The 16,438-nt window shown below is 46.9% G+C and overlaps 1 protein-coding gene across 1 annotated transcript; it reads right to left on the bottom strand.

Annotated features, from left to right (window-relative positions):
- Window positions 1–399: 399 nt before the first annotated feature.
- On the bottom strand, window positions 400–10,856 carry UAP1L1 (UDP-N-acetylglucosamine pyrophosphorylase 1 like 1). Its single transcript, XM_088459199.1, has 9 exons — window positions 10,361–10,856; window positions 7,635–7,839; window positions 6,545–6,720; window positions 6,186–6,358; window positions 5,808–6,001; window positions 4,972–5,112; window positions 3,590–3,775; window positions 3,405–3,471; window positions 400–910 (listed from the first exon to the last, which is right to left on the bottom strand). The coding sequence occupies exons 1-9, from the start codon at window positions 10,650–10,652 to the stop codon at window positions 833–835; spliced, it is 1,512 nt and encodes a 503-aa protein (XP_088315325.1). The 5' UTR covers window positions 10,653–10,856; the 3' UTR covers window positions 400–832.
- Window positions 10,857–16,438: the final 5,582 nt, after the last annotated feature.

Raw genomic sequence — 16,438 nt, 5'->3', positions numbered from 1 at the left:
TGCCCGATTCTGAGTTAGGAGTACAGTAATAACAAAAACGAACTTTGTACCTTGGTCACACCATGCTGGACTGCAGGTGGAGCAGATGTAAGCTGTGCAGAGAGATTTAGATTTGGGAGGGGTGTGTCAAAACTTAAATTGCAGACAGTGTAACAATAAAGTTGTCCAGCATTTGTGGGCTACATGTAAAAGCAGCCAGTATTTACCCCACATGCAAAATAATAAATGTATTTGCACCCCTTGCATTGCATCGTGGTTTGTCCAGGTGTAAACTTACTTGCTTGTTTTTCTTTACCTCAGAATTAGGCCCGTGTGTAAATAAGACACTAGGTATAGTATTTATTTAGTGAGGTGGCATGTAGTGCTTATCTGCAGTGCCGGACATAGAGCAGTCACACCTTCTATTTTTAAATTATTCCTTTATAATACACAAATAATTAATATAGGTATAAACTCATCCAAATAAGATTTGTATAAAAAGTGAGCTCTGATGTCATTGCTTAGAACTGATGAGGTCTGATGTCATCAAGTCTTATTATAAGAAATAACACACCGCCTACTCAGTTGGTGTAACCTGTATAGAAGCACTAGGCCTACAGCCTCAGTAACTTCTAATACCCATATAATATAGAGTAGGGTGTGCATAATCCCATTTATAACACCAAGTGCAGAATGTCTCATGAACAAGGCAGCACTTTAGAAATGTACAGTCTTGTGCAAATGGTCCCAGACTTGGACTTTAAGGCACATGTTTTGGTTGTCAACCCTGAAATCACTGTTTTATAAGCGGGAGATTCGCACGGAGATAGCAGCAGGTCTCCTCTTCAAGCCTTCACTTCCCCAACAGTCTACGGCCGTCCAGTTGGAAGGGGGACGAGATGTCCTGATTACTCAGATGCACATTGAGGCCCTGCAAGTTGGGAGATAAAAGTTTTTCAGTCTCCTTTATAAGAGTAGCCTATAACAAGAAACAGACTTGTACGAGGTCACTCTGATTAAAGAGCAAGCCGACACTTCCATAATGTACGCCCCCTACTCTGCGCTCATATCTCATGGAGAGGTTTATAGAGGGAATATGGGAGACGTCACCATTTAAGTACAACTCAGCCAGCAATAAATGATCTATTTGTGGGAGGAACTGATAAACTGTTATTTAATAATACAGATGCAAAAGTTCATGAACGCAGAAAGCCATTTTGTTTCTTCAAATTCTCCCATTTACATCCGCTGCTGTGGAAGGACCTGAAGGTTACGGAAGGTGTGCGCCAGAGGTCCTGGCTGGGACCCTGCTCTATTCCGCAAATGGCGGCATCGCAGGGGTAAGGGAGACACAGAAAAGTGTAATTAAAGGGAAGGCAGGGGATTGATAATAATACAAACAGTTTAAGGATCAAATTCAATTAGCCCTGACTTTGCCGTGAATTGCTTAGTGTGGCTGCGAAAGCTTTGTTGAGTTAACACGGTCGTCAATGGGAGTTAACGCAGCTTTTAGTTTGCAGCACCTGAGTAGGTGAAAAAATCTTTATTTTAAGGTAAAAATGTTAGGACTTGTTATAGAACTATTTTACAAACCCCCAATCCCCCCTCCCCAAATGAATAAAGGCATTTAAATTGCATAATCTGGTCAATACAGACGCCATTTTACAGGTAATTTTCTGTTAAAAAAAAAGGTTGAATTGTGAGGGATGGAAAATTAGTTTTTGAACTTGTACATGGGACTTTGGACCTCATCCAGAGCCGCTCGCAAAGAGCGAGCACTCACTCTGAATGAGGGCGGCCGTTTTTTTTTTGTTTTTTTTTAGCCAGCCTCCTGGCCGCTTGCTAAGCTGTGGGTGACCACCTACAGCTTTTGCGAGCGGCCAGGTGATGGTCATGACCATCGGGCTTGCGACGAGACCAATGTGGTAGGGTCTCGTCTGCCGCAAGCCCCAGTGAGCTTCCTGCTCTAATAGAACAGGAAGCTCACTACTGACATCACGAGTGATGTCAGTAGGGCCGCCCACAAACGGCAGGCGTTCCTTCAGGAACACCTCCGTTTGTCCAGCCACCCACCACCGCCTACAAAACGGGGCGAGCTGTCGATCAACTCTCTCCGGGGCTTGCGCACACGCATTGCACACGCCACGCGTGCGCAGTGCCCCACCATCGACCCACTTGCGAGCGGGTCTGAATGAGGCCCTTAGTGTTTCAAACATAAAACACATTACAGACATTTTTGAGTACCTCAAAACGGGATGTAGTCGGCATCCCGGCTTGCAGGATGCTGACGGTCTGAATACCGGCGCCAAAATCCTGACAGGTCGGGATCCCGGCATTAGTATCCCGACCGCCGGCATCCCAAAGGTAAGTATCGGGGTGTTAGGGGGAAGTTAGAGTTAGGTAGCGGGGTTAGGGTTAGGCACCAGGTAGGGAGTGTTAGAATTAGGGTACGGGGATGAGAGGTTAGGTTTAGGGACTGGGGGTGAGGTTAGGTTTAGGCACCGGGGAGGGGGTGTTAGGATTAGGGTGCGGGGATGGGAGGTTAGGTTTAGGCACTAGGGGTGAGGTTAGGTTTAGGCACCGGGGAGGGGGTGTTAGGATTAGGGATCAGGGAGGGGGAGGTTAGGCTTAGGCACTGGGGTGGGGGGGAAGTTAGGGTTTGAAAAATACTCACCGCTGTTCTCTATACGTGTCAGGGTTCTGGCTGTCGGTATTCTGACCAGCAGCATCCCGACAGCCAGGATTTCATACCCATCCCCCCAAAACAATCTAGATGATTTAATTTGGTGAAATGTAATTGCTTACCATCATTTTCCGTGTATGACACCTTTTAAGAACCTCAAACACTTTGCTGATGGCCACTATTAGCCTTCTTAACTGTTATCAATCTTATTTGGCACTTTTTCAGGGGTCAGGTTAATTTCACCCCTTTTTGAATGTACTTCCACCCAGGTCGCACCACACATTATTGCCGTGAATAGGCTTTAACAAGTGAATTGCGCAATTTGTGGGAAATAGGCCACATAGTGCACGGTAATGTAACCCTAGACTTCCGCAGAGGGAATGGGCAGCTAATGGGAGTTCAGTCCTAACAACCTTTAATCCCTGCTTTTCATGATAAAACACCCACGTTTCTAAATGATCACTCTCACACACATTACATCATACCTACAGCATTCAACAGTCAGTCATTCACTGGGAGTACAAGGAATGGCGGGTGATGGGTCTGCGTCAGTATTTCAGTCCCGTTCTTGTATAACACAAAATGCCCAATGAGGTGACTGAACGTTAATCAGACCATGAAGGGTGTAAAATTGGGGAAAAGGATAATCAGGGACCACTCATCCAGCCCCGATAACTCCTCTTGAATGAAGGAATGCTTAGCTCTCATATAAAAGGAATATACAATAGGAGGCAATACTCACCTCTCCAAAATACGAGATTAATGGGGAGATCTCGCACACCGCTGGCGGGTCTGCCGCTTCTGGAACACTGCAAATAGCGATTAACAGAGATACATCGATCAGAGGGGCTGCGGACATGTGACACGCAATATCGCTTCTGCATTCAGACAGGTTCTGATACCCTACGCGTTTCGTTAAATACTAACCCCGAGTTTTCTGCTATCTCACGGCCGCTGGCATCTGTGAACTTGGCACCGGCTCTCCGTGCCCATCGATAGTGCTGCCATAGGAGTGCGCGTGTTGCTGTAGTCGGGGTGTCTTTCTCGGCCGTGTCCGCGTTTTTCAAGGGGGAGAACTCTTCTTCCCTTACAACTTCGAAGGCCACAAAGTTTCTGAGACACAAAACAGAATGGTCTCGTTTCATCCACAACAAAAGGGGAAGGGCTAAGTGACGGGATAGTGGTGAGGATTCAGGTTCACAACCTGTCTGTGCATAGCTCCGCACGGCTCATAGGTACCTGGTATGGGAGTATTCAAAATGCTGTGGGGAGATGTACTAAGCCTAGAGGAGAGATAAAATACCATCCATCTAACTGTCACTTTACAGGTTGTGTTTCAAAAATGACAGCTAGAAGCTGCTTGGTTGGTACTTTATCTCTCTCTAAGCTTTGATACATCTCCCCCTGTATGTATTGTATGAATGAGATGTTGGTGAACTGAGCAGAATTAACCTGGAGGACTTGCTGACTTGATTAAATTCTGATCAGGACTCTATTGATTCTATTGATCTATAATCGGCACTCTATTGATCTATATACACAATCTATGGCCCTTATGTAAGGTTGCAGGCCATTCCAGGGAGGTAGCCAATATATTTAAAGCGGCAATAATTCAAAATAAAAAACAGGTTGGTTTTGCCTTTTAAATGATTGCCGCTTTAAATCCACAGGCTAAACGTGCCAGAACTGCACCTGTGCCTTCAACTCGCAGGCTATTACATAAATGCCTATGGGCCTCATTCAGAGTTGATTGAATGATTATCAGTAAACCGCGCATATGTCCAAGTGTCCAACATGCATCAAGGACCTTTAGGTAGTCGATCTCCGCGACTATTTATTTGCAGTGTGATTGGCAGTCAGGGAGCGTTTGGAGGGAGGTAACGGGGAGTGGCTGCAACGAACAGCAGCGTGCAGCAACCATTTCGGTGGCGTCTCATCCTGTGACTCCGGACGCAAAGAATCTGGCGCCTCAGTTCCCGCGGCCATTCGCGGGACCATAGGCTCACTCAGGACTGTATTTGATTGGATTTGAAAAGCCAACGGTGAGCGTCTCAATACATCTCCCGGTGTCTGCGACATTTGCATAGCAGCTGCGTTCTTCTCTGAATCAGGCCCGATATGCCGGATGTGATTTACTTACTGAACTACAAACTACTGAGACCACCTGTCACTTCTGCTGTCTGCCAAACGTGGACAAAGCCACCGATCCGTGCTGATTGCTTGATGCTCAGACTGCCTGGCTGGATCTGCCCACGTGCTTCCAGCCTTACAGGCACGTTGTACACTCAGGGAAAGAGAGGGTCACTCACTTGGTGAACTGGAAGACATCAAACACGAACTTTTCTAATTTTATTCCATTTGGTCGCTCCGGTTTCACCAAGTTTCCTTGTTCGTCCACATACGGAACTTTCTTTATGGCTACGTGGTAACCCAGACGTGGCTCAAATGTCCTAAGGGGGAGAAAGAAATAAACTTAGTGGCGCATACCAGCTGGTGGCGTCCTGTGAACTATTTTACATCGACACTACCATAGCACACGACGGGGCTGATTCTGGGTCAGACGGGTCTCTGTGCAAGGACGTAAATGGCGATGCAAATTTACGCATTTTTGCGCATGTCCGTCCTAATCCGAGTTGGACGGAATTTTGGTGGATCTGTCAGTCAGTGAAATTGGTCGTTTCATGGCAGGAACTAGGCGGTGACAATGCGAGCACACCGCCCTGACGTGTGAGTGTGTCGTGGGCGTGTATCTAATGCTCCATGCAATTTCGGGTCGTGTGTACCGGGAAGGGAGGCCTGCTTCTGATGGATCTCTTGCACCTAGCATAGGGGCTGGTGCAAGTGCAGATACTGATAATGATGATGGTGGCAGCGGTCGGTGTAAAATCAGTGCGCGGCAGGGGCTTCCACTTGCAGGCGCGCGAACCCCAGCATTAGTTGTACGAATACTCGCATTAGCGGCTTCCGCGGTTGCCGCCATCTACAGCCACTTTCCGTGTGACCAGAATCAGCCCCGATGAGCACATGTACAGCACTTTGGTTGTGGTGTCAGGGTATACATTTCTGTAATACTGTAGTAACAGCACCATGTGACACTTCTACAATTACAGGGGAACTTTCACTGCTAGACCGGCGGTTCACTGACCTGGCCACGTTCCTCAGGAAGTCTAGGGTGAAGAAGTGATTGCAGATGTTGCCGGCATTGTACGTCAGGCTGCCGTCATGGTTACGTTTCTCGGCAGTGTCTGGGCTGATCTCACTATATTCCACCACCTGGTAGATACCATCTACTTGGCACACCACCCCGACAGGTTCGGCTGGGTATGCCTTCTCTACCACCTTGACAACCAGAAGAAGAACAGCGTAAGTTGCATTTTACGGCCGCTGCAACTCCGCAAAAAAAAAAACGCAGCCGCGGAGGCATTAGCGCCCACCCTCTAAATCAGGCCCTGTATCTACCCCTGCGCTATAGTCTGCGCTACTGAGAAATGGATAGATAAATAGTCTACGATACTCCACCAACCTTAGCTCCGCAATCAGCGCCTTTGGACACACAGAACCCCACAAAGACAGGATCAGCCATCTTCACCAGTATATTGTCGACACAGTACACATGTACATAAGAGATGCCTCGTGCCTCCATGTCCTCCAATATACGGTTCTCAGCGAGAGCTCTATACAGTCCTCCATTGCCATCTGGAAAGAATACAAATCTTCAGAGCCTTATATCTGATCCTGGGAGCTATGGAGCAATGACCATAGTAATACTATTTGCCAAATATCATCCCTGCTTAGGCTCAATCATGACATCAGACCAGAACGGGTAATACTGGCTAATTTCCCCCGCAGGAGCGACCCAATCTACGTCATAAGCACAAATACCTGGAGCCATCGCTACTTTGTTCTTGCGCTCCAAAATGGCCTTTCCATCAAAACCAACTGCAGGCAGCATCCTCTGCTCAAACATGACTACGTCTGAGTGATCAACGCCGAAATAGTTGTGTTCCTCAAAAAACTGCTGAGTGGGGTTCAGTGTGAACTCGCTGGTCATTATGTACCTAGACAGACAAAAGGCAACGTAAACCGGATGCCCGTGCATGGACTGGCTATTGTTCTCATTTAGTTCTACATTTTCCTGTCACTTGTGATGCAGCTCTCACTGACCTGCCTATATCAGAGACCACTAGGACCCGTAGCATGTTACACTGCAGCTCTCACCGACCTGCCTATATCAGAGACCACTAGGACCCGTAGCATGTTACACTGCAGCTCTCACTGACCTGCCTATATCAGAGACCACTAGGACCCGTAGCATGTTACACTGTAGCTCTCACTGACCTGCCTATATCAGAGACCACTAGGACCCGTAGCATGTTACACTGCAGCTCTCACTAACCTGCCTATATCAGAGACCACTAGGACCCGTAGCATGTTACACTGCAGCTCTCACTGACCTGCCTATATCAGAGACCACTAGGACCCATAGCATGTTAGACTGTAGCTCTCACTGACCTGCCTATATTAGAGACCACTAGGACCCGTAGCATGTTACACTGTAGCTCTCACTGACCTGCCTATATCAGAGACCACTAGGACCAGTAGCATGTTACACTGTAGCTCTCACTGACCTGCCTATATCAGAGACCACTAGGACCCGTAGCATGTTATACTGCAGCTCTCACTGACCTGCCTATATCAGAGACCACTAGGACCCGTAGCATGTTACACTGCAGCTCTCACTGACCTGCCTATATCAGAGACCACTAGGACCCGTAGCATGTTACACTGCAGCTCTCACTGACCTGCCTATATCAGAGACCACTAGAACCCATCACCTATTACGATGCAGCTCTCACTGGCTTGCCTATAGCAGAGACCACTAGAACCCATCACCTATTACGATGCAGCGCTCACTGGCTTGCCTATAGCAGAGACCACTAGAACCCATCGCCTGTTATGATGTAGCACTCACCATGGCACAGTGCACTTTGTACAATGTTTCTCGCCAGCCAACTGCTGCAGCCGGAGGATCCGCTCCGCCTGGATCTGGTACAATGTTTTACCGCTGGGCAGACCAACACTATACATTCCCTTGGGGTACGTCACTCCCAGCCGAGTACCTTGACCTCCTGCTAACAGCAATACAGCCACCTTGTTCTGTGAGATGACGCGGAATCCTGGAACATAAAAGAATTGATATCGCTGTCATTTTACCGATATTGATGAATTATTCCCTATTTTGCTATTTTAGTAATATCTGAATAATCAATTTTCCTTGTTGCCAATGTTAATTTTGCTTATACAACTTAACTCATTAAGTAGTAACAGTGTTTGCGTTCTTGCATACTGTATATTTCATTATAATAAACAAGTGTCAAAATTGTAATATGTTAATCTATATACAACTTGAATAAACAGAATGGTATTACAGCCGCACAATTCAATTAGCTCTATAGCAAGCTGGAGCTACGTCTCATTGAAAACTCTATAAATGCATTATATTGTTGTCATTCATATTTCATTCAACAGCCGCCAGTTGTTCCCTTGTATTTCTATATAGCCCACTCTACACTAACGTGTCTTAATGTAAAAAGTCACAGAACACAATTACAGGAAGGAAACATGATAACAGCTGAACATTGCAGAAAAAGATTTAAACCCACTAATATATCTGTAATATGGAGTGAATTCTGTGAACAATACAGAGTTATTACACAGAATTGTTACATGGACATAGTTATTATGGGGTCTATTTACTAAGCATTGGTAGGAGACAGAGTGAAAAGTGATAAGAAAGTGATAAGGTGCCAGCCAATCAGCTCCCAACTGTCATTTTTCAAACACGGCCTGTGAGATGACAGTTGGGAGCTGATTGGCTGGCACCTTATCACTTTTCACTCTGTCTCCTAACACTGCTTAGTAAATAGACCCCTATGTCAACTATATGCAGCCTATTACAATGTCTGTTACATGTAGTTAAGCTGCGTATCCACTAGTAGACATGGAAACGACAGCACGATTACGACATTGTAATCGTGCTGTCGTTTCCATGTCTAGTGATGTGCCTAAACTGAACGTTCACTCGTTCAGTCTAGGCCAGGGGTCAGGGTACTTTTTTACCTTTTACCCCAAAATATATTTAGATACGCCGACGTTACCCCCTTGATTTGAAAGGAAGGAAATCATATAGTAGTGCCCCATATAATGTCCCTGTAGTAGTGCCCCCATATAATGCCCCTGTAGTAATGCCCCCATATACTGCCCCTGTAGTAGTGCCCCCATATAATGCCCCCATATAATACCCCAGTAGTAGTGCCCCCATATAATACCCCAGTAGTAGTGCCCCCATACAATGCCCCTGTAGTAGTGCCCCCATATAAAAAAAACAAAAAAACAAAACACTTACCTTAATCCCCGCTCCTGCATCCGCCGCCGTCCTGGCCGCCCGGCTGCTCCTCAGAACTATGGGAGAGACATCATGACGTCTCTCCCATAGTGCGCATGGAGAGAGCCGGAAGCTGGAGTTCAGAAGAGAACTCCAGCCTCCGGCTAACGCGCCGCTGCAGGGAAGGAGCCGGGCGCCCGCTGGTAATAACATCTCAGCGGGCGTCCGGCTTAGAGCCTCCCTCTGGCACAGCCGGGCATACATAAGAATCATTCTATATTATACAATGATTCATATGCATGCCCGGCTGTCCGTCCATTACCCCCAGGAATTTCATTTTTAACCCATGTGGGCTAATTTACCCCTGTTCCCCGACCACTGGTCTAGGCACATCCATCATCCCCGCACATGCTGAACCTGACAGGATCGTCAGGTTGACCAGCATGTACGGGCGATGATAGATATCGGAAACAACCAGCGAGCACATGCATCGCTGGTTGTTTCCAACCAATACATGACCAATGCATGCGCGATTTGCAAGTGATTGCACAATAACAACATCGTTATCGTGCAATCGCTTGGTAAAATCGCTAAGTGGATACCCCCCTTTACATTGTGCACACTGGGGCTCAGGCAGAGTTGGTAGCAAAATGGCACATACTACGCGGATACCAGTTTGTTGTGTATTATAAGTTACAGGAGAACACTCTGTGGATCAGGGTCACACTTGGTTATTGGGGTACACTGTGGGCGAAAAGTTCACTTCAAATGTGGGTTGTTTACAGCTACAGTAAATGAATGTGGGGTACAGTGTAAGTGGGGTGCACTGTGAGTGTCTCATACACTGTGAGTGTGGGCACACTGTGGCTCAGGGTCACTGCAAGTGTGGGGTACGCTGTGTGGATCAGGGGGTACACAGTGTGGGTTATACTGTGTGGATCAGGGGTACACTGAGTGTGGGGTACACTGTGAAAGTGGGGTATACTGTGTAGATCAGGGGGTACATTGAAAGTGTGGGGTACATTGGGAGTGTGAGTTACCCTGTGAGTGTGGGGTACATTGTTACAGGGTATTACAGGGTACACCGAGTGTGGGGTACATCGGGAGTATGGGAAACACTGAGTGTAGGTTACGCTGTGAGTGTTGGTAGGGGGGACCCTGTGAGTGTGGGGTACACTGAGTGCAGGTCACACTGTGAGTGTGGATAGGGGGTACACTGAGTGTGGGTAGGGGGTACACTCTGTTACATGGTATTATGGGGCACACTATATTATACACCTGTCCTATACTATAACAACATGCAGAGCTCTCACCTTCCTCCTCCCAGGAGATCAGCTGTTCGGGGTGACTCTTCCTAGTGCTTCCCAGGAACTCGGCAGGCACCGGGCGCATCTGATCATCCAGGCGCTGCGGGGAGCTGCTCTCCCGGGCATAAGCCTCCTCCGCCCGGCGGCAGTGCTCCCGGAGTTCCCGAGGATCCAGCAGCTGCAGCTCCCGGAGCAGATCATCCCTCTCCAGGAGGCTCAGCTCCTCCAGGAACCGCAGCAGATGCCCCTGGCCGGCTTCCTGCATGCGCCGCCGCATCTCCCGGCCGGGATCCTCCATCGTGGGGAGCGAGTCGCTGATAGTAGCACACGACCGGCGCTAGGACCGCGCAGGCACCTGAACGTTACTATGGAGACCGGGGAGATCAGAGTTACCACGGCGGGACGCTCCGGCTCCACTCCCGGGTAACTATGGCGACAAGAAGTCCGGGTACCATGTATTGTAGACAGTGCTGCTGCGGGAGGGGGTAAGGGCGGGGACAGGCCGGCGCGTGACTGGCAGGGGGCGGAGCCGGGGGGGGGGGGGTCAGTCACGTGATGCGGTTTCACCTTATAAATTGCTGACCTGGCTAGTCTAGCTCACACTGTGAGCATGAGGCAGCAGTGACTGAGCCGGCAGGAGCCGCACGCCGGGCAGAGAAAGGGAGATTGTGTGATTGTTTATTGCTGCATAGGAAAACGCAGGGGGGGTTTCCATCTGCCTGGAAACCCCCCTCCCCAGCACAAACCATGACCACAATAGAAATAGTAATATAATAGAATATTACTAGTGCTGCATGTTCTTCTCAGTATCACAAATGAAATGATTAGCACCACCTGTGGATCTTTTAAAATGTGTCAGCCAGTAATATATCTGTGCACCAAATAGGAGATGTGGAAAACATGCAGTGTTAGTGGTGCACTGCTATAGACCATCAACAGCGACTAAGGACCATATTCAATTAACGGCGGTAAAATCTGCTGATTTTCGCGTGCTCCCGTTTTCGCCCCCCCCCCAAAAAAAACAGGCGAAAATAGGTAGGTGAGATAAAAAAAAAATAGACGAAAAAGTCAAGACAAGCAAACAAAAATGGCTGACGAAAATTAATTTAGAAGTGTACTATTGGCCGAAATAAAAGTATTTACGGTATTTAAATTGCGTCGGTGTATCGGTAATTTGCATATACGAAAAACTTTAAAAATGATAGAAATTGTTTTTATTTTTTTCCAGGAAATTACTGTTCCACATAAATTGGGGGTACGATAAAATGGGCGCTAGTATATTTTTGTGTTGTAAAAGCGCACTTTTAAAAACCATTACAAAAAGGCCTGCTGCAACCACGTGCAATGTTTAAAACATTCGACGTATCCATATAGCCCCCCGAAATACCAGACCCAATACGTTAAACCCGTTCCAGATTTTTTTTTTTTTTTTCACCCAAAGTTTTTAGTTTTCGTCAAATTCCGAAAAGCTTTTGGGGTACTTTATCATTGGGGGGGGGGGGGGGTTCAAAGTGTTCTGAAAGAAATCCCCACATTTTTAGGCAAAAATCCAGTCTGAGATGGTGAAAACTTTTTGACTGTTTCTCACTATTCCATTATCGCCGGTGCAAAAACGATATTGCGGATGCCATAATTTTTTGCGAAAACGGCACTTATCGCACCTAATTTAATCCACCCTTAAGTGTCTGTGTACACAATCACTTCAGCGCAGAGATGCCGACTTTCTGGCCTCCCCTTCCGGGAGGGGGAAGCCAGATCTGCAAATAACGGGGACATGGTCGGCATTTGTGGGTGGAGCGGGGGCGTTGCCACGTGATCGCCTCATTTTGGCTCTGCCCCGCTACACAATGCCGAAATTACCAGCATTGTGAAGCAGGGGGCGGTGCCAAAATGCGCTATTCCGCGAGAGGGGCCAGCGGCTGCCGGGAGGCTTACCTTCCTTTCCGGGGGGGGCGGGAGAGCTCCCGGCCGAATCGGGAGGGTAGGCAAATATGCTTCAGCGACACGCTCACAAGACTAACCACCTCCGTACGTCTGTTTAACTCCCCCCCTCCCTCCATTCACTACCCAGGAACACCAATCCTATCATGAGTCGTGATCATTGGGGCTGCAGCTCAGTCCAAAATTCAAATAGGGCGGCCATACCAAATGCCAGTGAGTCCCAACCAGTGACGTCTCCAGGGGTGAGCCTGCAGCACAGTCCAAAATTTAAATAGGGGAGCCACACCAACTGCTCTTCCAAACGCTACCAAATATTGCCGGCCGGGACTCACTGGCAGTTGGTGTGGCTCCCCTATTTGAATTTTGGACTGCGCCGCTGCCCCACCTCTAGAGCCACAAGACTCGTGATTACGAATCTTTTACACCCAGCCTGGGGTAGTAATGATGGCGGCATGCCTTGTGCACAGAATAGAGCTGGGAGACGCGTATTCATTGAGACGTTATTAAAGTCGCATTAGCAGTCTTCTGTGTTGAAATCCATCCGCATTCCGAATGCGGCCGACTCAAAACCAGGCCTAGTATGTTACACGTACCCAGGGCCTCACCTTGTCAGAGGCCCCTAGAACATAGCACGTTATGATCCAGGCATCTCTGCTTATAGGCAAAATCAAGTGATGATGGCGCTTAAAGGCGTCCCCAGTGGGCATTGAGTCGTTACAAAGTCCTAGGCCCGGCTTGCCAGAGGCCGGGGGCTCAGCGTGCCCCCGCTGCCGCTATGCGCTAATAAAAGGACAAATCTGTTGAAGCTTTCAATGCTGTGGAAATGTTTTAATTATTTATTCCTCAGGCATCCAAGGTTAATCTTAATTCTGGATGGAGTTAGCACCATCTATCAAGGTGAAATATAAAAAAAAAAAATAAAAAAAAATAACATTTATTTGTATATTCCCTTACTATTCATTTAAACTGACAACTCAACTGTACTTAGGGCCTGATTCAGAGCCGCTCGTAAGTGGCCGCTAGTGCCGTTCCGAGCGATGTTCGCACAACTGCGTATGGGTTGTAATACGCATGCGCGAACCAGTCATTGCGGTCGGAAATTGTGTGCTCGCAAAATAGCGAATGCCTGCTAATTTGAGTGACAGGATGAGGCGTTTGTGGGTGAAAACGGGGAGTGGAGATCCGAACGCAGGTGTGCCAAATGGTCAAAACGGGCGTTTTAAGGGTGTGCATAATTAACAAAGCAGCGTCATCGACCACGTCACTTGGTTGTCTTTTAGCCTGAACTGCTCGCATGATTGCAGTAGGAAAATGCTACCACAAGCACTGCGAGCAGTTCAGATGCCTTTCGATGTACTCGATTAATCTAATAAATAGCGGAGATGACGTAGGATGCAAGCGGCCAGGGGGCGTTTTTTAAAAAATAGCGAGCGCATGTTTCGTTCGCTCGTTCAGACATAGAGGCGTCAACAGACCGCAAAGAGCGAGCGCTCTATTTAAATATCCGGCCCCTTTTTCTGAACGAGCGAGCGCACATAGCGTCCGGCTCTGAATCAGGCCCTTAGTTTGATGTATCTGATTAGTTTTAGAAGTCATTTTGATCATTTTATCAACACAACTTTACATTTACATGCCATTTTCGCATTGTTGTACCAGTTGCCAGGCATAATATGCGTTTGGCGTTCATTTCCTCAATAAATGTATTTTTCGTCAGAATATTAAACATTTGTTTGTGCAGTGTGAAAAACAGCTGTAACTTATTTTTTTCTTGAGCTTGTTTTTAAAATATAACTGAGGTGGAAATGCAGGTTTGGTCATTTAGTTCTGTTTTGGCTGTTACTTTATACTGAATACAGGGATCTCTGTTTATCTGGCTCTGGGGTACAGAATGTGCTGAGTGGGGCTGCGCCAAGATCAACAACATCTGCCCAAAGTGTTTGAATTCGGACATTGGCTGCTGAGAAGACCTATGTTTCTAAGTTGGGGAGGGGGTGTTGACGGTATGTGCTGCGGAAACAGATATTTGAGGGTCATGTCTGATGTTTATATAGAATAACGTCTAAATTTCAATTACACAGAAGAGAATTAAGCAGTAGCGGGTATATTTACTAAAGGGCAGGTTTTTAGAAGTTGAGATGTTGCCCATAGCAACCATTCAAATTCTAGCTATTATCTTCTAGAAGGTGCTAGATAAATGTTAAGTAGAATCTGATTGGTTGCTATGGGGCTGCTTGTCCTGTGCATGACTGGCAGGTGGGGCTTCCAACAGGAATCCAGCTCCAGTCACAGTGTAACCAGTGCAGCCCCGGACTGCACTGGCTCACTGAACTAGCGTTTTATTATACATATAATATACATTAGACGACTGTGGTTGTCATTGATACGTACATATTTGTACATTACTTAATTTCTATTGATTTGCAATTTGTGCAGCATTAAACAAATGTTACATTACACAAAGATAGACACAAAAAGATAAAGTACACAGAAAAAGCCAGATCCGGTAACACAATTAGAAATAATTAAATATACATCCCAGTCTGGTGAATAGGCAGAGAGGGGCTATCGTGTCACTGTGACTCTTTCAGATTGCAAGACTTGGTTTATAAAGTGCATTTTGTGGTGGCATGTTCCCCATGTAACTTCGTTCTAATGGTGCATACACACGGTCAGATAAAAAGGACGATAGAAACGATATCGTTTGATCGTTTATACCGTCCTTTTTTTTTAGCCCCCTCCAACAACCAACGATGCACGGGCACAGATGGTCGCTATCGACCAGGTTAGCCTGTTTACTATAGGGACCCGCGATCGTTGAACGCGGGTCGTTATAGTAGTTTGGTGGTTGTTGCATGTACTGGATGTTCGATATTGAACATCTAGCACATGCAGGATGATCAGACGATTTCGTTGTCTGAACGTCCCGTGTGTACGGGCCATAACATGAAGCCAGTGTCGATGTCGATCTGTGATTACCGCTGAGACAGATCTCCCTGGATTTACCGTCCATGAGAGCACAAGCCTTGGACAGGTGGAAGAGGTGGTTTCGCTAAAATGTATGTGTTGTCTTTGTTGATCTATAGAGCGTGCTGCTGCTGCTACTGCTGCTGTTATAAAAAGACACCCCCAGACATTGTACACACAGGAGTTCATTTAATTGTTTAATGTGCATTTCCAGAGAGTATTAAACATGCTATGATGACCTAAAAAATACTGTCCCCAAAAACCGGAAATCTCCCGGACGTTCCAGCAGAGTAGAGAAGAGCATACTTTCCTTCTCTCCTTGCATAGCCAGGAGACTGCTGAATTTCGCTATCCAGACATGGACATAATATCGACATGTTCATTATATCGACATTGTGCATGTCGACTGTCGCATTTTAGTACCACATTTAGGGTTAGGCTAAAATAGTGGAAAAAAATATGACTGTTGACATTTACACGTTGACATAACATCCACATCAACGTTTTGACCGTCGACATTCAGACATGTCAACATTCTGGTGTCGACATTCTGACTGACTGTAGACATAACATACCACACCTCTGAATTTCAGTGAGTTCCCCAGTACTCCTGGGAGTGTAGCCCTCCCCCCTCGGCATTGCCTATTGTATCCCCGTTCCCTCTCACACCTGCCCGCAGGACCTTTCCTCCAGGATCTCCCTGAGGGATGTAGTAAAAGGCAGTATGGGATAACAGAATACATATTATTGAATAGGATGACCCCCAATTACCGAGACACTTGATTACCAGTAAAATAGAAGTCCTTTTGCAGAAAGGAAAAGAACTTCCCCCCCTCTCATTTTAATAATCTTATCCTGGTAAGTTGGAGCATTAATGTGCATCATTCATAGCCAGGATGGAATGATGTGGCCACGAGAAGTTGTACTTTTATTTTCTGCAGGTGCCGCCATCTTGGTCCACAAACTGGCGCATACATGGAAATAATATAGTTACAAACGCTGTGGGAGGAGCACATTCTGCACTTTCATAAATGACCTTTCCTGTGTCCCCTCACTTGAGAAATTAGCCTCGATTATAAAAATGAGGCAGACAACGGGGATGAAAGTTACCTACATTCTGCCCTCTAGGGAGCTGGAGCTACCCTTGTGAGAATGCTGTCCATCCATATGGTCTGTATA

The sequence above is a fragment of the Taudactylus pleione genome, unplaced genomic scaffold (assembly GCF_031769625.1).
Source record: "Taudactylus pleione unplaced genomic scaffold, aTauple2 ptg000897l, whole genome shotgun sequence".
NCBI lineage: Eukaryota > Metazoa > Chordata > Amphibia > Anura > Myobatrachidae > Taudactylus > Taudactylus pleione.
Note: the sequence above shows the minus strand (reverse complement) of the source record. Positions and strands in the feature narration are given on the sequence as shown.

Coding starts and splice junctions, on each gene's coding strand:
- UAP1L1 (XM_088459199.1), bottom strand. CDS start 10,652: ATGGAGGATCCCGGCCGGGAGATGCGGCGGCGCATGCAGGAAGCCGGC. Junction 3,472..3,589: donor GAGATAGCAGAAAACTCGGG/GTTAGTATTTAA, acceptor CGCTATTTGCAG/TGTTCCAGAAGCGGCAGACC. Junction 911..3,404: donor TAATCTCGTATTTTGGAGAG/GTGAGTATTGCC, acceptor CCCAACTTGCAG/GGCCTCAATGTGCATCTGAG.